This window comes from Acinonyx jubatus, chromosome B4 (genome assembly GCF_027475565.1).
Source record: "Acinonyx jubatus isolate Ajub_Pintada_27869175 chromosome B4, VMU_Ajub_asm_v1.0, whole genome shotgun sequence".
NCBI classification, from domain to species: Eukaryota; Metazoa; Chordata; class Mammalia; order Carnivora; family Felidae; genus Acinonyx; species Acinonyx jubatus.
The window spans coordinates 128,612,311-128,632,780 of NC_069387.1; the positions used below are offsets into that span (position 1 = coordinate 128,612,311).

The 20,470-nt window shown below is 60.9% G+C and overlaps 1 protein-coding gene and 1 long non-coding RNA gene across 3 annotated transcripts; one reads left to right on the forward strand and one right to left on the reverse strand.

The window, feature by feature from the left end:
- Positions 1 to 674: 674 nt before the first annotated feature.
- On the reverse strand, positions 675 to 14,419 carry IL2RB (interleukin 2 receptor subunit beta). Its single transcript, XM_015079199.3, has 10 exons — positions 14,271 to 14,419; positions 11,061 to 11,181; positions 10,515 to 10,629; positions 9,713 to 9,791; positions 8,852 to 8,957; positions 7,840 to 7,988; positions 6,507 to 6,672; positions 6,186 to 6,306; positions 4,808 to 4,892; positions 675 to 2,437 (listed from the first exon to the last, which is right to left on the reverse strand). Exons 2-10 carry the CDS (start codon positions 11,155 to 11,157, stop codon positions 1,709 to 1,711), a joined length of 1,647 nt encoding a protein of 548 aa, XP_014934685.3. The 5' UTR covers positions 11,158 to 11,181; positions 14,271 to 14,419; the 3' UTR covers positions 675 to 1,708.
- LOC128316494 (uncharacterized) lies at positions 11,850 to 20,056 on the forward strand. 2 transcript variants are annotated; one of them, XR_008300502.1, is made up of 4 exons: positions 11,850 to 12,062; positions 12,965 to 13,129; positions 17,112 to 18,573; positions 19,583 to 20,056. It is a non-coding gene; the product is annotated as an uncharacterized LOC128316494 (long non-coding RNA). The 2 variants fall into 2 exon arrangements; XR_008300501.1 differs by lacking the exons at positions 17,112 to 18,573; positions 19,583 to 20,056 and adding an exon at positions 15,312 to 16,326.
- Positions 20,057 to 20,470: the final 414 nt, after the last annotated feature.

Consider the following 20,470-nt stretch of genomic DNA (forward strand, 5'->3'; position numbering starts at 1 on the left):
TCCCTGAGTGCACCCTCTCGAGACGGAGAGTAACCTGATTGGCCGGTGCGGGCCCCGCCTCTCTGATTGGGCAGAGCTTATTTTCTGAGCCAGCTCATAGGCTGCTTGTCAGCCTATGGGTGGGCTTGTGTCAAGTGCCCAATCAGGGAGGAGCAGGGCCTATAAATAGAGGACCTGTCTGGTCCCCCGCTGAGCTTGGACGAAGTCCTTTCTTGGCTGAGGTTGGTAGTATGGGGGCAAGATTGTGACAGACGTCGCAGGTGTGACCAGTGCCAGAGACAAAAGGGAAGAGAGATGGAGAGGTGGTGGGGAGCACCAAGAAGGAAGGGGCCGGCTCTGTGTGTGTCTGTGTGTTTGCGTTGGGGGGGGGGGGGGGAGGATTGCCATTGTAAAGGGGATGAGCCTCTTGCTGGAATGGGCGTGCTGGAGCCTAGCGGGCATGGGGCTTTGCCTCTCTGAGTCTTGACCTCACACGGGTCAAGGCGCCGGGGGTGCTCTGTGCGGTGGATGACGCCCCCTATGTGAAGGCAGCCGGGCACTGGGAGTCCGAGCAAGACGGTTCCAGACGGTTCATGATCTCTTCCGGGGGATACGGTGGGGTGCCAGGTACCCCGTGTCAAGTGCGGTGAACGGAGTTGCGCTTCCGGAGGCGGTGTGCCAGCCCCGGAGCCACGCAAGAGGTCCCTCCAGGAGAGGGTGGAGTGGCAGGGGCCCAGATCTGGGCTCCCTGGGACAGCATCGGAACCTGCCACTGACAGGAGGTTCACTTTCCAGCAGCATGCCTTAGGAGTCTGTGAAACCTCCTTGGAAACATCCAGCCAGTGTCCCCTCTTCTCCCCCCCCCCCCCAGGGGATTTGTGTCCATACTGTGGTAAGGACACAGCAGCGAAGCATGCTGAGGTCATGAGAGATCCCAAGGGCGGATTGCCGCTGGGTCTAGCCATCCCGTGACCCCGAGAACTGTCCCTCCAGCACTGAATCGTGAAGCCTGGGCACATGAATGGAAGCAGTGTTTCCTTCCAAGGGAAGCGGACACTTGAGGGATAAGGGGGATTTGTCCCCTAGATGAAGGAGGCACTGAAGGCACCGGGTGCCAAGCATGTGCCAAGGTGTGGGGGCAGGAGGGAGCTTCTGGTGGCTCAGTAGGAAGGTTCCAGAAGGGAATGTCCCAACACGATGCTGGAGGAGCAGGGGCTGGGCCAAGAAGTGAAGCAGTGAGGAGGCATGGCAGGGATTTAACCGGGGAAGGCAGCTTAACCATATTTACGTTCTGGAAAGAGCGTCCTCATTGTTCTCATTGTCTTGCGGGGGAGGGGGGGGAGGGGGGGAGATGGGGCAGGAAGCCTGCGGAGAAGACCCCTGGAGAGCCCCGAGAACGCTCCCCCAAGAGTGCTTGCAGGGCTGAAGAGGAGGGATGCTTCAGGGACAAAAGCCATGGGGCTCCGTGACTGATGAGGGAGTGGGGGAGTCACGGTGCCCCCACCCCCCCCCCCCCACTCTGCACTTGGGCCATAGGACCAGGAAGCAGCAACTGAGGTCTTTGGAAGTGAACGGCCAAATGTGCTAGGTTGGGTGGGGGCCCTCTGGGCAGAGATGTCCGGGGCACGGCTAGAAACCGGGTGACTCAGCAGTGGACAGACCTTGAGGCCAGCGAGCCCTCAACTGGGCCTGGCACCACAGTGGCCAGTGACCCACCGGGTCGTTGCGTCTACCCCGAGCGAGCTGGGTCCTGATCCTGCAGCTCCTGGAGGGACAGGTAGGCATCGGTGTTCAGGGTCAGGCAGGAGGCAGGGGCTCTGAGCTGGCCTTGCCCAGGAGGGCTGGCCCAGGGGAAGCTGACCCTGACCCTCTCCCCAGGGCCCGGGCCCGGGACCTCCTCTCTTGCTCCTTCCGCGGAGCCCTCCAGGGGTGGCTGGATGTCCACTGGCTCAGGTGCACCTGGGGGGGGAGACAGCGGGGGCCGGGGGGCCCAGTCTCTGGGAGCTCCCTCCTGCAGGCAGGGGGCCAGCTTCTTGTCATGAGCTCCAGTGCCCCCCGGGGCCGTGTTTGGGGGGCCCGGGCCGCCGAGGAGGAAGGTGCAGTAGGCGTCTTCCTCCCCGGGCGGAGGCAGCAGGGGTGGCAGGAGAGACCCCGCAGGCGCCCCGGGCCCGGCCTCATCGGGCTCTTCCGTGCAGGGGTCATAGGTGAAGTACACCTGGCAGGCCTCGATCTCCAGAGCGTCCGGGAGGTGGAAGAAGAAATAGCCCTGATTGGTGAAGCAGCTGGTCAGCGAGTGGCCGCTGGTCTCGGCGGAGGACGAGGAGGGCACCTTCTCCTGCTGTAGCAGGAGCAACTGTGTGGCCTTGGCGTCCCTGTCCAGCACCTCCAGCGGGGAGATCTCGGGTGCCGGCGTGTCGGGGCTGAAGGACGACGAGGGGAAGGGAGAGGAGAGCCACTTCTGCCAGGGGAAAGAGCAGCGGGGAGGTGAGTGGGACGCCTCCTCCAGACTCTCAGCCACAGCTCCTCTAACTACCGGCTACGCAGGGCGGCCACCTCCAGGAAGGCCTCCCTGACTGCCCGCCCATCAACTGGCTTGGGGAACGCTCTGGGTCAGCCCAGGGAGCGTGCTTGCTGTAGGCGCCTGGGGGATGCGTGGTCTCCGCGCGCGACTGTCTCTGGGGCACCTGCTGTGAAGCCTGGCGCTGATCTAGGCACCGCACCGGGCACGGGGTAAAATCCTCCGTGTGTCTGGTGGGGGCTGGCACCGGTGTGAGAATCAACCAACCCGTGTTGGAAGCGGAAAGGGCCCTGGAGCACATCTCGTTCACTTCACAGAGGTACGGAGAGGGGACGTGCCCCAGGGCCGATCACACAGCCAGTGGCCCCGGGCGCCGTGGAAAAAAAAAACTCTCTGGCGGGGACCTGATGGCCCCACAATTCTCCTCTCCCTCCCAGCGCCGTGGAGCCCCCACCTCCCGCGCCCTCCATCCACGGAGAGAAGAAAGTGCCCGCCTGAGCCCTTCCCACTTGGCTCTGGGATCCGGAGGGCCCTGGCAAGAGCAGGGAGAACCACGTTCCAGTCCGGGCCCCGGCCCCCTCGCTAGCTGTGCGACCCCAGGGGCGGGTCACTGCACCTCTCTGAGCCTCAATTCCACAACAGTGAGCCCCCTCTTTCCCAACTTCCCTGTGCCCAGCAGGTCTGGGTAGAGGGAAAGAGCGCAGGGCGGGGCGGGGGGTGGGGGGAGGCTGGGCAGGGTCTGTCGCGAGAAGAGGCAGTGGAGGAGGCTAGGGCCCGGCAGCCGGGCATCCAGAAGAAGCAGAGGCCAGTCCCGTGACCAGCTCCCGTGTGCCAGGGCCTGGCCGGCCCCCCTCGGAGGTGTGTGTGGTCAGCCACTTCCTGGGCCCAGGGCCTCCGTCCACAGTGCCCTGAAGCGGGGGGGGGAGGGCGCAAGGAGAAGCTTCTCTCCCCCTCTCGCACGCTCACACACTGGCACGCACACTCCCAGATCCCGTGGACAGGGCAGCGGGCCTTGTGGCCCTGTCGCCGGAGGTCCTGGGGTAGAGAGAGAGGAGCGGGCCTCCCACCCCGACACAGAGGAGAGGATGGGGTCCCTCTTGGCCAGCCCCAACCCCCGAGCACATCGTGCCTCCCCAGGGCCTCCTTGGGATACCCCCCCTCCACACCCGAGGGCGGGGGGCAGGCATCTAGGCCTGGGGATGCCCTCATGGGAGGATGGGGTGGTTTGCACCCCTCCGGGAAGGAGCTCACTCCCACCCGGAAGGTCCTAGTCCCTTAGAACCTAGATAGTCAGCCAAGGCTTGCATGAATGCCTCTGTTGACGGGCAGCTCACGACCCTTATGGCTTTAGGAAGAATTTTAAGGAGATGCATTCCTGCACATCAAGAGAACCGTAGGTTAGTAGGTTAGCCATCCCCAGTCTTGGGAGTTTTCCAAAGAATTCCAGAAGGGGCCCTGATCCCCGGTAACAGAGAACTCCGGCTCTTGATAGCTCGGGCCCAGCGTGGCTTCCCGGCCCCTCGGGGCTCCTCTGGATCTCCTTCCACCCCCACCCCCACCCCCCCACCCCACCGAATCTAGAGAGCCTGGGGAGGGGAGGGTGACAGAAGCAGCCCACCGCATCCCCCACCTCCCTTGACACTTCCTTCCTGAAGCAAGTGTGGGCTCGGGGAGGGGAGGCGACTGAGGTTGAAATGGGGTTCAGAGTGTTACTACTCTCGGGGGCCCACGCTTTAACCGTGAATCTGTGTCTCAAGTGACGAGGTGTGGCTGGAGGACTTGTTAGCACCGGGGACGAGGCAGGGAGCCTGCTCGGGGCTTTGCGCAGGGTCAGAGGAAGCCCTGCGCCCACGAAGAAGGTCTGCGCAAGTGGTGGGGTCGCGAGAATTTGTACCTGGCAAGCCCCGCTCGGTGGACAGACTGGGGACAGTAACTCCCGCTAGGGCCCCTCGAGCACTTACTGTGTCCCAGGCAGTGGGTCCATACGCCTGGTAACACTATTTCCCTCCCCTTTTTACAGGTGAGGAAACGGAGCACAGAGAAGTTCTCTAGCTTACCAAACATCACACAGCCAAGAAGGGGCGGAGCCGGGATTAGAACCCAGTAAGTCTGGCTCAGACGGGAGGTGCCATTCAGCCAGAGAAGGCTGGTGCCAGAGCTGGGGAAAGGGGCCCACCCCCACCCCGGAGGCTATTCCCTTCCTTATTTTGTCTCCTTTCGCAAAGCGCAAACCCACTCGCACCTCTGCCCGCTCTCTGGCCAGCCCAAGCCGGCCGTGCCTGCTTCTGGCCTCCACCTCCAGAGTCCTACCTGGAAATCTCCTCCATGCACTGACTTCAGCTGGGAGAAGAATTCTGAGGGATCTGGGATGTGACATTTCAGAACTTTCTTCAGCCTGAACAGGAGAGAGGGAGGGAGGGAAGGTGGATGAGAAGGGAAGGGGGCCATGGTGTCTGGCCAGCCCCCCACGGCCCTGAAGGCAGGGTACCGAACCCCTCCACATTCATTCATTTGATCAGTATCAAGGGAATGCCCAGTAAGGGAGGGGACACAAGAATGGCAAACAGAAGGCTCCCGATCTTAAGAAGAGACAGACACGAACCAAGTGTGCGACATTATCATGCGTTCTATGCAAACAGAGAGCAGCGGACTGTGAAAGAGAAAATGTAGGGCTGGCGGGGGTGTGGGGGGTGGGGGGCACGTGAGCCAGACCGGTCAGGGACCACACACAGCCAGGCGTCTGGAGTAGAGTGAACCAGGAGGAAGGAGGCAGGAGAGAGGCCAGATCGTGGGTCTCCTAGTCCAGGCTGTCATGGATGGTGGTTCAGGTTGTGCACTGCCCAAGGGCACCCGGTTCTAGGAGGGTAGTGAGTGGGGGCCGACTTCCAGCCCGTGCTCGGCCCTCCAAGCAGAATGCCCCAGTATCTGTAGGCACCTGCTTCAAAATGTAGTCAGAGCCCCAAGGCCCCAGAAAGCCTGTCTGCCCCGCAGATGTCGGGTCAGCCCTCTCCTCCACCCCCTTCACGTAGGGTCTCTGTGCACCCGGTGTCTTCTGTTTGGGATGCGCTCCCCAACCCCCTCCACCCTGCCTGCTTAGCTCTTCCCTCAGATTTCAAGGGACCCATCACTTCCTTGGAGAAGCTTCTGCCAGCCACCCCTCAGCCAAGGTTCCTCTCCCTGATGTCTGTTTCCAATACATCGAACATCTTCCTTTGCCATCCTCCTCGTGGCGTGTCATTGTACTCGTGTGTGATTAATAAACGTCTGCCTTCTCCCAGGGGTCTGTGGGCTCCAGATTGCATGCGTGTGGCCGGCCCCTGCATTCCCAGCACTCTGCCCCAGGCCTGGCACTGAGCTGGGGCTCAAGAAATAAAGAAATACACCAACGCGTGCCCGGACCTAGAGAGACCCGTGAGGACACACGCGCAGACAGCCGGCATGTGCACACACACACACACACACACACATGCACACACACACTCAGCTCCTGAGAGTAACGCTCGGGGCAGGGTTGCCATGGGGCTCTCCTTCCTCGGGTTCCCTGAGGCCGGTTCCATCTTTGGGGGTGGGTGGCAGGGCAAAGCCAGGTGTTAGGCAGGGAGGACTCTTGGGAGGGCAGAGGGAGCACCAGCGTGTCGGTGCGTGTGTCAGAGGAGAGCACGAAGGAGCAGGAAGGGAGGGCACTTACCATGGCCCGATGTACCGGCAGTTGGCCAGCAAGTAGACCGAGATGATGAAGCCAAAGACACTGCTGATGCCCATGATGATGCGGCCCAGCCAAGGAAAGGGCACAGCCTCCTTCCCTGGGGCTGCCCGGGGGTGGGAGAAGCAGCGAGAGGGGTTAGAGAAGGGCCCCCATCGCCCAGGTCCCTCCAGCATCCCCCTGCTGCTGCTGGGGCCGAGCCCTGGACCCCGTCCTCAGGCCTCCCCCGCCAGCTGCCCTCGGACCACACCCCAGCCAGCCCCTCTCCTGCATGAGCTCTGTCCCACCCCTTCTGCCCACTGGCACCTGCGGGCCTCGTCCTGAAGGCCAGGGGCTGGCTCCAGGGGCTCCAAGCCTCGTTTTTGCCCAGCTGGGGCCTGACCCGCACTTGAAGTTCATACTGGGTGTCTGGAGTGAGGGTCTCCAGGCAAATCCATTGCTGGTTCTGCGCGAGGGTCAGCAGGGAGGCCTCCTGGGGCAGAGACAGGCAGGGGTGGGGGCTGTCAGAGCAGAGGGGTCCCCACAGCCCTCCTCACCTCCCACGGCAGGGCTGCCTGGGAGGCTGAGCAAAGAGCTCCTTCCTTCCTCGCCTCCAGCCTTCATGCCCCCTCACCCAGTCCTACCAGAAGGCTCCCTGACTCCCCAGTGCTGAGGCCCCAACCCCAAGCTCATCCCGAACCCCTCCCTCTCACTCAGCCTCCACACACAAAGCCTGCCGCCCATCAGCTGGTTCCCCCTGCGGAACCTATTCTGGACCCTTCCCCTTCTCTCCTCTCCTTCCCTCATCTCAGGCAGGGGCTGGTCTCCCTGCTCCCACCCAAACTCTGCTGCAGTCTATTTTCCACGCACCCAGAAAGAGGATTTTCCCAGGGACCCCGCCCACCTCTTGATCCCTCGTTGCTCCTCCCTGCTCCCCCCCCCCCACCCCCCTGCCCTCCGCCAGCCCTCAGACACACAGAGTCTTGTCTTTGCGGTGTCTCTTTCCTCTGCTTGGAAAGCCCTCCCCAAACCTTTGCAGGGTCTGCTCCTCCTTGGCCCTCGGATCCCACAAGCAGCCTTCTGTGGGCACCTGACCTGAGGGCCTGCTCTAGGCCCTCTCAAATGATGTCATCCCATTTAATTTCCTGGGTAGCACTGATCAATATCTCATAGTCTCCAGGGTCCTGTTTGCAGACAGTCTCCCCGCCCTCCATGTGAGTTTCCTGACCGTGGGGGGGATCTGGTCAGTTTCGTCCTCCACCCTCTTTGCCCCGCGGCAGGAGCACATAGTAGGTACTCAGTGTTTGCTGAGTGAGCGAGCAAATGAGGGAGCGGGTAAGTCAATGGGTAGGCGACCGACCCCAGTGGATGCTGACCACACCAGATTTGAAGAACGGAAAGGTGGCTTCCCGGGGTCTCTGAAATCTCCCGGAGAGGACAGTCACCGACCGGCCTCTTGGCTAGGTAAGACCTTGTCCTGGTGCCAGCCCGGCATCTGCCACCAGCTGGAAGCTCTGGATTGTCAGGGGGCACATGGAGGCGGGGGGGGGGAGGGGGGGATCGGAGCTGGCAATAGCCTCGGGGCCGCCGTAGCTTGGCTGAGATGAAGGATGGACAGGGTGACCGGGGCAGGAAGGAGGAATCAGGGCAGGGCACTCACCTCCCAGCTGTGGCCTGGGGACCTTTTCCGGGCCTCAAACTCCAGGTATCTTTCAATGTAGTGGGAGGACTGGCGGACTTTCCAGGTTATGTTGCATCTGTGGGTCCCTACGTGGGTGACTTGGAGGGAGTCGGGGGCCATCAGCCGAACTGCAAGCAAGAGAGGGACAGAGGGAGACAGGAAGGGAGAGTGGGCTTGGGGGACGCCGGGACATGATGCTGAGGTGATAAAACCGAGACATGCTGGGATTCCGTGGTCGCCCTCTCCCTCTACCCGCTCCGCACTCATGCGCGCTCTCTCTCTCTGTCTCAAAAATAAACATTAAAAAAGAGAGAGAGAGCTGCCTAGCTCTCGCCCTCTCTTCCTTAGAGATGGCCCCTCCATGGTCTGCGGCTGGAGTTGGACACCCAGTCATTCAACAAACCTTCCCGGAGCACTGCCCAGATGAGGCCTGGTGCTGAGTACTTGGAGTGGAGACAGAGGGATCACAAACACTCCGCCCTCAGGAGCTCACAGCCCAGTGAGGGGAACAGTCCCCTGATCAGGCAGTGAGGACCCAGGACCTAAACACCCTGAAGGAGGAGGCACAAAGGGCTGGGAGAGTCTGGGAAGGCCTCCTGGAGGAGGTGACTCTTCCCTGAGCCCTGAAGGGTGGGTGGGAACTTTCCTGGTGGGAAGAGCCTTGCAGGCTGTGGCACCCGCACATGCAAGGGCTCAGAGGCACGGAGGGGCACGCTGAATTCGGAGAGCTGGACTTTGGTCGTGGCAGAAACACAAGCCACAAGAGGAGGAGTCCTAGATTGGGAAGCCACGGCCAGATCCTGAGCCTCGAATAGCAGGGTAAGGAATCGGGACTGCATCCCGAGGGCGGCAGGCAGTGACAGCTCGCACGCGGGTGTGGAGAGAGACTGGGACAGGCAGGATCCCCCAAGGGAAAGACAGGGAAGGAGGTTCCCAGTCCGCCCCAGTACCCTCCCCCCCGCTCCCCCCTGCTTCCAGATTCTTCACTCACGGTTCTCAAAGGGCTTGAATTTCTGGGTCATCAGCACCCTCCACCTCTCCCCTTCGTGGCACATCACCCTCATGTCCACGGTGTCAGCCGAAGTCAGACTCTGAGTCTGCAAGGGGGGGGGATACAGGAGGGGGAAGATGAGACCCCAGTAAAAGTGGAGCCCCTCCGCAAGCCCCCCCCAGCTAAAGCAGGGGGTCGGCCAACTTTCTCCGCAAAGGTGCAGATAGTAACTCTTTCTAGCTTTGCAGGTCAAGCGGTCTTGGTCACGACTACCCAGCTCTGTCGCTGTCCTGCGAAAGCAGCCAGAGACAGCCCGCAGGAGAATGGGCGTGGCTCTGTGCCAGTGAATCTTAATTTACAGAAAACAGGCATGAATTTGATCCATGATCTAAAGCGGGGTGGGCTGCCTCGGGGTGGGGGAGGGAGTTCCCCATCACAAGAGGTGTGCAAGCAGGTTAACCAACCCCCCCCCCCACCACCGCCCCCGGAAACGTAGATCTGGAACAATAGCTTTGAGTATGAAAGCCTCCCTTCCTCCATTTCTCCCCACCCTCACACCCTGACTTTTGGGGAAGGAAATGGCCAGGTAGTGAGTATCCCCTGCGGGCAGGCAAATGCTCGGGTGCCTTGGCCACTCCTCCGGTGGATTCTTGCTGCAGGTGAGAAACCCAAAGTCATGCATCTGGTCAGCAGGGGCGTCCGGATTCAAACCCACGCCTCTGCACCCAGAGCCTGTGCGCTGTGCGAGCCCATCTCCACGTTCTCCTGCCCCTTAAGAATGGATATAACCTGCTGGTGCTTGGAAAATGGGGAGGGCACCTGCCCTCCCCACGGGCTCTCTTCTCAGCTCCCACTACTCACATCTGGGGATCCAAGGATCAGGTAACAGGCCCAGGAGGCCGATCCCATCGGAAGCAGCTCACAGGATTTGTTCCAAGACCTTCCAAGGGAAAAGAACCTCCTTAGGACAGAAGGAGGGCCCCCCAGAGCCGGCCCTGGGGACGGTCCCCCATCCAGCAGGGCCGGTCGGCGCGAGGCTCTGTGCCAACCTCGGCAGAGGCAGAATTCTGCTCTGCCTCCCGTCGTAGACACCTTCCCCAGCCCTCCCCAGCCCGGCCCCACAGTAGCCACAGTGACCTTCTAGGGCAGGTGGCCTCCACACCGAAAGCCCTCCAGAATCTTCCTGTGGGGCTTGATGGAGCCTTTGGAACCCCGTAAAATCACCATCCACTCAGAGTCACCTTTGCCACGGCCACCCAGAACGTTTGGGTCACAGAAACCCCTCGCTGACTCCTCCTGGGGAGCCCCCTTCCTTCTCCCCCTTGGCTTCTCAAGTCCAGGGTAACCTTGGCATAACAGGTCTTACAGCTCTGTGTCCCCAGACTATGTTGTCCAGCCCATCCCTGGCCCCTGCACTGCAGCCTGGACCCCTGTTCCTCACGCCCGCCCTGGTCTCAGGCGTCTAAACATCTGCCTCCTAGCTTTTCCAGCCTAATGTGCTGCCAGGGGTCTGGGGGTCCCATCAGTCCAAATGCCCAAAACATAACATCTTGGCGTCTACAAGGAGGGCATTCCAAGAGTCTAAATGGCAATGATTAGAAGACCCACCCTGCCCCGCCCCCCGCCCCTGTCTCGAGATGCTGTGGTTTCGCGGGACACTCACCGTTGGTCCGGCTTAGCGTGGATCCTACAGGATGTGGCCTGTAGGTCCCCATCCCAGCTCCAGACACAGGAGATGTTGGCTTTTGAGTTGTAGAAGCACGCGAGCTTGGAGGGGTCTGCCGACAAAAAGAGGCGTGAGTGGCCGGCTGCAGGGTGCCCTCTGGGACCGGCCTACCACCCTGCGCCCTGCACCCTGTGCCCACCAGATGGGCAGGTAGGTGACCCTGCTGGGCAGAAAAGGTCTGGGTAGATCCATTTCAGAGAGGACAAAACTGAGCCCCAGAGCCTGCAAGGTCCCAGAGGCAGGCCGAGGCAGAGCAGGGACGAAAAGCCAGTGTCTTCCTTTGGCGTGGAGGGACGTGTGGATACAGCAGGACAGAAGGACCGAGGGAGAAGGTGGACGCCTGATCTCTGGTCCCATCGCCCTCGCCTCCCTCCCTCCCGGCCTCCTGCCCCCGCTGAGAAGCGGGGGTCCTGAAAGGGCTTCTAGATGGCTGTTGGCCACCTTCCCAAGAAAAGCACGGCTATCCAGATGCAGGGTCCTCACCGTTCACCACTGTGGATGCCCGAGGGATGGCCAGGGGCAGGAAGAGGACAAGGAGGGACAGACACCAGGGCAGACCAGGAGCCGCCATCACATCCATGCGTGGGAGCTAGGGAAGGGAGCCCTGGAGGGAGGAAGAAGAGAAGGCACAAGTGAACACCCGCCACTCCGGGCGGCGGGCTGGACCCTACAAAGCCAGCACTGTCCGGCCTCAGGGCCTTTGCACCTGCTGGTACCTCGGCCCCGCCCACACACTCCCTTCCTTCCGGGATTCAGAGCCCCACACTTTGTCAGAGCTGAAAGGGCCCTCTGAGCGAACCCAACCCCTTGTTCAAAAGCTGGAGGAACTGAGACTCAAAAAAAAAAGGGAAGACTGCTCCAGTCCACACAGCGAGGCCAGCACAGAGCTGGGATTAGAGCCCCCCCCCCCCCCCCCCCCCCCCCCCGTGCCCCGCTGCCCCTTAATCACACCAAAACCCGTTCATCGGGAGGCTCCTGTAGGCCGGGCTGTTTTCAACTTTTTAAATGAAGCGATAAGGCCATCTACCAGATGATAACCTTATTATCTCCATTTTCAGGTGAGGAAACTGAGGCACAGAGAGGTGAAGCAACTTGCCCAAGGCCATAGAGCGGAAAAGAGGCAGCTGTGGAATCTGAGCCAGGACAGGGCCCAGGCAGGGACTCCGGTAACTTGTCCCACCCACCGAGACCGTTCACATGTTCACACGACCGACCGAAGACACGTACTGATGACCTCACAATACTCATGGACCGAGCGCTTTACATACATCAGATAATCTTATCTGCCCAGCAGCTTGGGGGGTGGGTGCTTGTCTTAGCCCCTCCCACAGATGAGGAAACTAAGGCTCCGGGTCCTCAACCCGCCAAGGTCACACGCGCAGAAGGGGGCAGAACTGGGATGTCACGGCCACGTTCACCCCCAAGGCCTGTTCTCTCACATCCTCTGTCCCTGCCCAGACCCTGTCCGGGGCGCTGGTCCCAGAGGTAAGGCCGACAGCCTCCCTGCCCTGGAGTCCGGGTCCGGCAGGGGCCCAGGCCCACAGTCAGGTCTCTGGCCTGGGTTCAAAAAGGAGCCCAGAGAGGTGCCTACGGGCTCCTCCTTGCTTGGCCCACCGTCCCCTTAGTGGGGTGGGCTTCCCAGCTGGAGTGGGGGTGGGGGCTGGTTACTTCTTTCCTTGGGAACCCCCGACAGCACAGGGCACAGGGTTGGGACCCTAAGGGGGTCCAGCAAGCCCTGCTGTGCCCCCTAGTCGCTCGATCGTGGCCTTGGGCACAGGCCCTGTCAGTCCCCTGGAGGGTGTCACCCTCGGCCAGCGCCAGCCAGCAAGGCAACCCCATGCCCAAGACAGGACCTGGCACAGAGCCCCAAGGTGAGGGGAGGAGGGTCAGAGCAAAGGCATACAAGATCACAGGAAGGTCAAGGCCAAACCACAGCCCCAGCAGGGGTGAGCCGGCAGGAGAAGCATTATCTAGCATGAGCTCCCCACCGCTCCCATCAGAAAGGGCGCGTGTACTCTCCAAGGTTGCAAAACACATGGGTGGGGGATGCGTGGGGGGCACCAGAGGGGCTTGGGGCTGGGAGGGCTCCTAGCCCACTCAAAGGAGCCTCGGGGAGGTTAAGGAACCTGCTCAAGGTCATGGGCCCAGCCTCAGGGAGAGCAAGCAAGTAGGACCTCTGAGCCCCAAGTGCCCTTAGCCCTAGGTTCCCATGCACACCCACGCACCATGCCCTTCCCAACTGCAAAGCTGTCCACACCCACACTGACTCATAGGTCCCCACCACAGCCCGGGAAGGTGGCTGTCGTCACCCGCCCCTTTGATGGATGCCAAGACTGAGCTCCGCACTGCCCAAGGGGCTGGACTCAAAGCCAGTCCTCTGATTTCAGGCGAGGAGATGATAATGATGGTGACAATGATGGTGATGACGGTCATGATGGTGACAGGGATGATGATGGCGATGGTGACTAATACTCGGCTCTCACTCTGTGCCCCGGTCCTCAGCACTCAGCAGATGACACTTCATTTAGCCCTTACAGCAACCCCGGGAGAAGGTACCATTATGACTCCTTTTCTCAGACGAGGAGGCCAAGGCCGGAGTGGGGGGGGGGGGGGGGGTTGGGGTTGGGGGTGGGGGAAGCTAGGGGTTGAATGGGTCATTACCGCCTGAGTTCCCACAGGGCTGACGCTGAGGGACTTGGGGTGCTTGGGGGAGGGGGAGGATGTGAGGAAGGAGCTCAGTAGCCAGACCACTGACCTTGACGGGCTCTGTCTTCCCTTGTCCTCCTGGCCACACACACACACACACACACACACACACACGGGGGGGGGGGGGCGGTGGGGGGAGGGGAGGGGGCTTGCCTTTTGCTGTTTAACCCCTGGGGCTCTAGACCCTGGCTGTGGGGCTAGGAAGGGGACCCTCAGAGCTGGCTCTGCCCCTCAGCTCTCCCACCCCCGAGGTGCTCCGAATACAGTTCAGGGCAGGAGACCTCGTTCCCCAGGGCAGGAGAGAGGTGCCCGCCCCTCCAGAGGTGCCCGGAGACACTACTGAGCTGCCCCCTCACACGGCCAAGGGCGGGACAAATCCGGACTCAAACCTGCAGGTCTGGCCTCCCGCCCAGGGCTTCCCTGGCCACCCCGCTTCAGGGCCAGGTCTCAGAGAGGCCCCCCTTCTCTCCTCTCCTGCCCCTCAGCCTCCTCAGGAGCACTTCACCCGGGGGGCGCCTTTCCATAGCTGTGAGGAGGGGGCTCGCCTGTCCCCCCCACCCCACATCCCGCTGTCCTCTGTCTGGGGCTCAGCAGGCCTCCCCTCTCCCAGTCCTCCCCCCTCCTCCTTCACCCCTCTGGGTTGGAAGGCCCCTTGCCCCAGAGCAGCCCCAACGTCCCCAGGGATGGGCCGGGCAGGAGAGGTAGGTCCCAGCACTAGGGACCAGCATTTTTTTTCCCCTCAAGCCAAAAGCCCTGAGCTCAGGACCTGCCTCGTTCCTGAGGGATTTCAAGCTAAGGCTGGGGGTGGGAGGGGTGGCCGGGAGGGCTGGGAGAAGGAAGTCCGGGCAGCTGACGTCCTGGGGCATCTAGGTGAGAGCTGAAAGCTGTCCCGTGACCTTCACTTCCAGCCGGGGCTGGCGGCAGGGCCGGGAGGGAGCCCCTGGGTGCCCGGGGACCGAAGGGGGGCAGGGGCGAGGGCAAAGTCACCTGGCTGAGACATGGGGTTGCGGCGCACTCTCTCGGGATCTCTCCGCTGCTGGGTCCACAGCCATCTCCCCAGGGCCCTGCTCCGACTCAGACTCCCAGCCGCCCAGGTAGCAGCTGGCTGATGAGGCCAGCGAAGTAAAACCCCAGGGCCAGCCCACTTCCTGTGCAGAGAGGATGGAGGGGGCAAGGCCTGGGGTGGGGACAGGGGGGCGGGGGGGCGGGGGGGGGGCAGGGAGCGATCAGGCTGGTGAGAAACTCTGAAACTCCTAAAGCACCTAGAGGCCAGATAAAGATCTCCCTCCCCCGCTGCGGGGGGGGGGGGCACCGTGGGTGTCTTGGCAACAGACAGACAGACGCACAGACAGACAGACACACACACACACACACACAATCGCCCTCGCCAAGGCGCCTTGGTGCACACAGGAGCCCCAGGGGGTGCAGCCCTCCCTCACCCTCCCACACCCACCCCACCCCATCTCACACAGGTCACTGCAAACCTCTGACACCTTCACCCAGCCACACACACACTCACACACACACACACACACACACACACACACACACACTCAGGCCTTACACACACACAGGTGTCCTTTTCGGTGTTCCCGGTGCTTCTCTTATCCCACCCACCTCTCTGAGACCTCCCTTTTCGCCCAGGTTTCCAGGGAGCCCCTTCCTTAGTTTAGCATCCAGAGGGAACTATTTTCCAGGGCTTTGCAAGCAATTTGAGGGCCACTTATTGGACATTCTAGAACCTTCCCTTCCTGCTCAGGTCATGCTTCCTACTCCTCCTTCCCCCTCCCCCCCCCCCCTTTGGATCAGCTCAGGGCTTTTTTTTTTTTTTTTTTCAAATGATGAGAAGCCGCAGGGCCCCTCTTTAGAAAGGCGCACATCTATTCACGTGCAGCGTCCCAGGCCCGGGGACCTGTGAGGTTCCATCCAGCCTCCAGAAGAAGCAGTTCTGTGTTCTCTCGTTGTCCTGACCTTAATGCCCCTGCCTCAGGTGGGGGACTTTCTCATAAGCTGCTCTCTCTTTCAAAGAAAGGGACGGGGCAAGCAGGAGAGGGGTCAGGCAGCTCCAGAGACCCGGCTGTCTGCACAGAAGGGAGAGCAGAACTGACGACCCCAAGAAGAGAGGCAGACCCAGCTCCCTTCTGAGTCGAAGCAGAAGCAACAGGGCGGCATCCTTGAGAAGAGGATGACCTTCTTTGGGGCCTGCCCACAGAGCCACCCTGCCTTCCCAGGGGGAAGGAGGCGTGGTGGTTCCTGTAAGATATACGTGCCCGAAGCACTCACCGTCCACCGCACGTTTAATGAACTCGCAATATTCCCTCCTCTCCCCTCCCCTCGAGCAAAGCTTTCTGGCTGCAGGAGCGGGTAGTGAACCACCCCCCACAAAGAGGAGAAGATGGCCAAGATGTCTGGAGCCCAGAATATTTCTGGGAGCTTCTCAAGAAACCAGGAACGTTGGTCCTCCCAGGAAGGAAAGCCAGGTCAGGAAGGGGCAGGGAGAATGTTTTTTCACTGTAGACCCCACATGTACCACTGGCACGTACGTCCTGCCCCAAAATAAATGAACTCGGTTAAAACTTTTTAAAAAAAACATATGAAAAGAGCGGCGCCTCGGTGGCTCAGTCGGTGAAGCTTCTGACTCTTGATTTCGGCTCAGGTCGGGATCTCACAGTTCGTGGGATCGAGCCCCGTGTCGGGCTCTGTGCTGAGTCTGCTCGGACCAGTGCGGAGCCTGCTTGGGATTCGCTCTCTCCTCCCTCTGCCCCCTCCCCCGGCGAGTAAATAAAGAAACATTTTTTTTTTAAATAAAATCAAAATAAAAACACGTATAAAGAGAAAAGACATCCCTGGGCAAAGCCAGAAATCACAAACGCATCTTGTAATAAGGAGTCGGCACTTTCGTCCACGGGGACGGCATTGGCCTGCCCTGCGTGGCCTGCCTGAGACTCCTCACCTCCCCCAACCCCCTTTCCTTCTTCCCTTCTCTCATTCAAGTTCGGCAAACATTGGCTGAGCACTGAGATGTCCCCGCAGCAAGGCCAGGGACCGGCAGCAGGCCCCAGGCTGGCGTGGGTCCAGGGGAGGGAGGGGGGTGGCTCTAACCAGCCGGGACCCTGGGAGTTGGGGGGCGGGTGCAGCACCGCGTGGCCTCCACCCGCCGAGGCGGCTTGAATAGCGTAGTGAGGAGGGCCCTGCTTTGGCCAAGGGGCTCCGGCCAGGACCCCTGAGGTGGAGAGGCAGGGGTGGCTAGGGAGCCCGGAGAGCTTCGACCCTGCACAATCCACATCATCCACCAGCAGTCGGGGGGCTTTGCCCTGGCTGATACAGAAGGGGCCGCAGGTGCCTGAGCTGGATGTTAAAGCCGGGTAGGGGGGCGAGGGCGCAGGCCAGGCTGGGGGCCCAGGGGGTGCACAGAACAGGTGGGGAACAGGTTGCTCCGTCCGGCCCCCGGGCCAGGTCCCACCTGCCATCACCCGCCCCTGAGCCAGGCCCGCAGAAGCCCCCTTACGGGCATCCCTGTTTCCACTCCTGACCCTGCCCGTCCGTTCTCCACTCAGCAGCCAGAGCAAGCTTCCCCTGAGCCAGATCAGCCCATTTCACTGCAGCAACCCCGCTGAAACCTTCCAGTAGTTTCCAGTGCGTTCATAATACAATTCAGACTCTGAATCTCGGCCTCAAAGCCCCGCGGGAGCAGCCTAGCCATCGTCTCTGAATTTTCCTCCGGCTCAGGCGCTGCGGCTGTCAGGCCTGTCCCCACACCTCAGGGCCGTGCGCCCAGATCCCTGCCCGCCCCGCTCTCTACAGCGCCAGCCCCTTTCCCATTTTCAGGCCAGGAAATCGAGGCCCAGGGGTCATCTGACAAAACGTGGCAGAGCCAGGATTAGAACCAGGTGCGTCTGATGGAGGACATCAGATTCTCTGAGGTAACCCGAAGAAGAATCCAGAAGCTTCTCCAATGCCAGAGGCCTGACAGCTCACTGAGACCTGCCCAGACCTTTATCTCAGGGATTCTGGGGGTTGGACTTAGCCTCCTCCCCTCCCAGCACCGGAACGGCCAAGTGCATCAAACCCTGACTCCTATGACGGCCTCTCCTGTGCCCTCCACGCCTCCACCGCCCCCCCCCCCAACGCATCCTCACAGTGCCCGTTGCGAAACAATGGCCCCTCACCCCTGCACCCTCAGCTTTCATAGCAAAGCCCCAGCAGCTCAACTGCCACTGCCCGGGGACCCCACTTCTGTAGGCGCCACGGGCCAAGCACATGTGGGGGCTCCTGGCTTCTTCTTCCTCGCCCCCCACGTAAGCCGCCACCCTCCCCAGTCTCCACCGTCACTTCGCCAGCCTCCCGGGCTCCAGATCCGATACCCGCGCGTTTCCGTGTTCCCGTGAGTGGCTGGTTCACCAGCCCCTCGAACACCAGCACCCCAAGCAGCTCACATCTTGCATAAACCATGCCTTCCACTCGCCAGGACTGCTCCAGGGGGACTGGCTGTCCCGCCTTGCCTGGGCCTGAAGGGGTTGCGGGACATGGGACTTTGAGTACTCACGCCTGCAGGGAGCAGAGGGGCGGGCAGAAAAGTCGGTCACGCCATTCCCATCCCACTCGTCCTGGACTAACTCAGCTCCCCGATTTAAAGCCAGTCCTTCCCTGACCCCCCACCCAGCCAGGTCGGATTCTATGCACGTGCCGGTTACCCCATCTCGTGTCATGACTGTTTATGAGTCTACACTAGGACCCCCCTGGCAGCAGGAACCGTGTGTGACTCAATCCAGATAGCTCCAGAGCTTAGTAATGACCCAGCATACAGAAGATGTCAAGATGCATGGAAGGAAGGAAAAAAGAAAGACTCAAGTGTTCTGAATCGGATACAACGAAGATTCCAGCAGATACAAATTAAAAAAACGACTCGGGGAGGAATGTATGGAAGATTCCAAAGGCTCGTCATCGGCGCGGTTTTAAAGGGTGGCTCCCGTCGCTGGTGTGAGCTCCGAGCGGCACGACCTCTCTGGGGGCGCAATGTGATGACATCCGTCCGTCGCTCCGGCCCGTGACCCAGCAGCGCCGTGTCCCAAGTTCATCCTGCAGACAGAGGCAGGCCCGCGTAGGAAACGTGCGCGCCAAGACGGGAAGCAGCCGGAATGGGCATCGATGGAGGACGCCGGGTAAGCGGAGAAAGGACCATGCAAGGCGACACAGCCGCGACAAACCCAAGCAGGCAATTCTCCGCGCCTGACCCGGCACCATCCCCAGGGGGTGTGGAGGAACCAACAAAAGCCCAGCTCAGAACGAAGTGGGTAACATGCTCCGCCCCATGCGGGAGGGGCCGATGCGAGTGAGTGTGTAAATGTGAGAAGGTGTGTGCACGCGTGTGGGTGTGTGCACGCGCCTCTTCGTATATGTGCGTTACGTGGGCAGGAGTCCGTGTGTCAGGGTGCACACGTGAGGGTGTGATGGTGAGTAGGTGTGAGCACCCGTGCCGGGAGCATGTGATGGGTGTGAAGGTGCACCTGCGTGGGGGGGGGGGGGAGCGTGGAGGTGGGCATTGGTGAAGGGGCTGCTGTGCGTGTGCGTAAGGCTAACTGTGCGTGCGTGTGAATGTGTGTGCGTGCGTGCGTGCGAATGTGTGTGCGTGCGTGCGTGCACGCGTGTGTGTGAGCATGGCTGTGAACTAGCACGTGCACCAAGTGGAAGGAATCCCTAGAGATTTTCCAGCTGGGAGACCCAGGAGGGAGAGGAGGGGGAGGAACTCTCCGGATGAGTCTTGTGTGCAATTTGACCTTTCTTTCCTGGGAACAGAGTATCCACTTAAGAAAGTGAATAAAATTAGAACCAAACATGAAACAAAAGTGGAGGACCCTTTGCGGGGGTGGCATTCCCCTGAGGGCTCCTGATCACGTCCCGCCTCTCCCAAGGAACCTGAAAATCCTCCGGTCCCCAGGCCCCTGGGACCACCCCCCCTGCCCCGAAGGAGCCCAGGGAGAGAAGCTTTCTGTCCACAGCCATCTCGACTCCCGACCCCCGTCTCCTGACTACCGGGCCAGAGTCCTGTGACGGGGACGGTCCGGAGAGCGCCAGAGACCCTCTACCAACACCTTCAACTGGTTGCCCCCTTTCCCGTGGGAAACAGGTAGAAAAGAATCCTTTCGCTTTTTCTTAAGTGGGTTTCACCAAGATATGTCATCTTTCTCAGAAGACAATCTAGGTGTCGCACCGGCGAAAGAGAATGTGTGATGTTTGCGATGTGTCTGTGAGAAGTTCCTCTCCATCTAGACGTCGTGCTTGCTTGCCTGTTTTTCTAGGTGTTTTTATTAAGGAATCGGAAGAAAAAAAAAATGTAGAGGCCCCTCTATGGAGCTTGTGTCTGGCTGTCACCACTGCCTACAACGTCTGCTTGGAGGACAGCAGTTAGATAGGGTCAGGAATCGGCCCGAGCTCTGGAACGATGCCTCTCAGTCAAGCCTGGCTCCAGGGCCAGGAACCCCGGACCCCCAGAGAACAGGGGACCCCCGAGCAGTGAGGATGCCAGCTTCCGGCAGTGGGCAGGCGCGAGGTGGGTCACATGTGGCCCTGCATCGCGTAGAGAGAGACTCCACTGACAGCAGAGGTGGCTCGGGCCCACCACAAAAGGCTGATTTCCAAGAGACGCTGAACGTCCGGATTTCAAAACACGTGAAATCCTCCCGCTTAAAATCCTGGCCATAAATTCTAACGAATACACAACACTCCCCCGCGACCAGGCCTGCCTCAGAAGACAACACAGGAAGGGACATCGGGTGAGGGGGTGGGAGGGCGGGGGTGGCTGAGGTCCAGGGCTGACAAAGGACCCTCTGTTGCAGGTGCTTCTTCTTCTTGGGCGCCGGCCAGATATTTATCTTCCGTCGTGGTCACGGAGCTTTGCAAACCTTTCCTGTGTTTGAGGTGTTTGCTTCTCTCGGCGGGAGGCCGGTGTCCCAAGCAACGAGCCGAAGCACTACTTTCCCAGACTCCTTTGCAGCGGGGCAGGTGAGCACGTGACCAGGCTCCTCTACTCTGACGTCTCCATCGCAGACCTCAGTCTGGGAGCCGGCGAGACTGGCAAGGAGGCCGAGGAGGGTGGCATCAGAGCGTCACGTCCCAGGGGCGCCTGGGTGGCTCAGTCGGTTGAGCATCCAACTCTTGGTTGCGGCTCAGGTCGCAATCTCACAGTT

Coding starts and splice junctions, on each gene's coding strand:
- IL2RB (XM_015079199.3), bottom strand. CDS start 11,157: ATGGATGTGATGGCGGCTCCTGGTCTGCCCTGGTGTCTGTCCCTCCTT. Junction 10,630..11,060: donor GGCATCCACAGTGGTGAACG/GTGAGGACCCTG, acceptor TTTTGTCGGCAG/ACCCCTCCAAGCTCGCGTGC. Junction 7,989..8,851: donor ATTCAAGCCCTTTGAGAACC/GTGAGTGAAGAA, acceptor TCTTGCTTGCAG/TTCGGCTGATGGCCCCCGAC.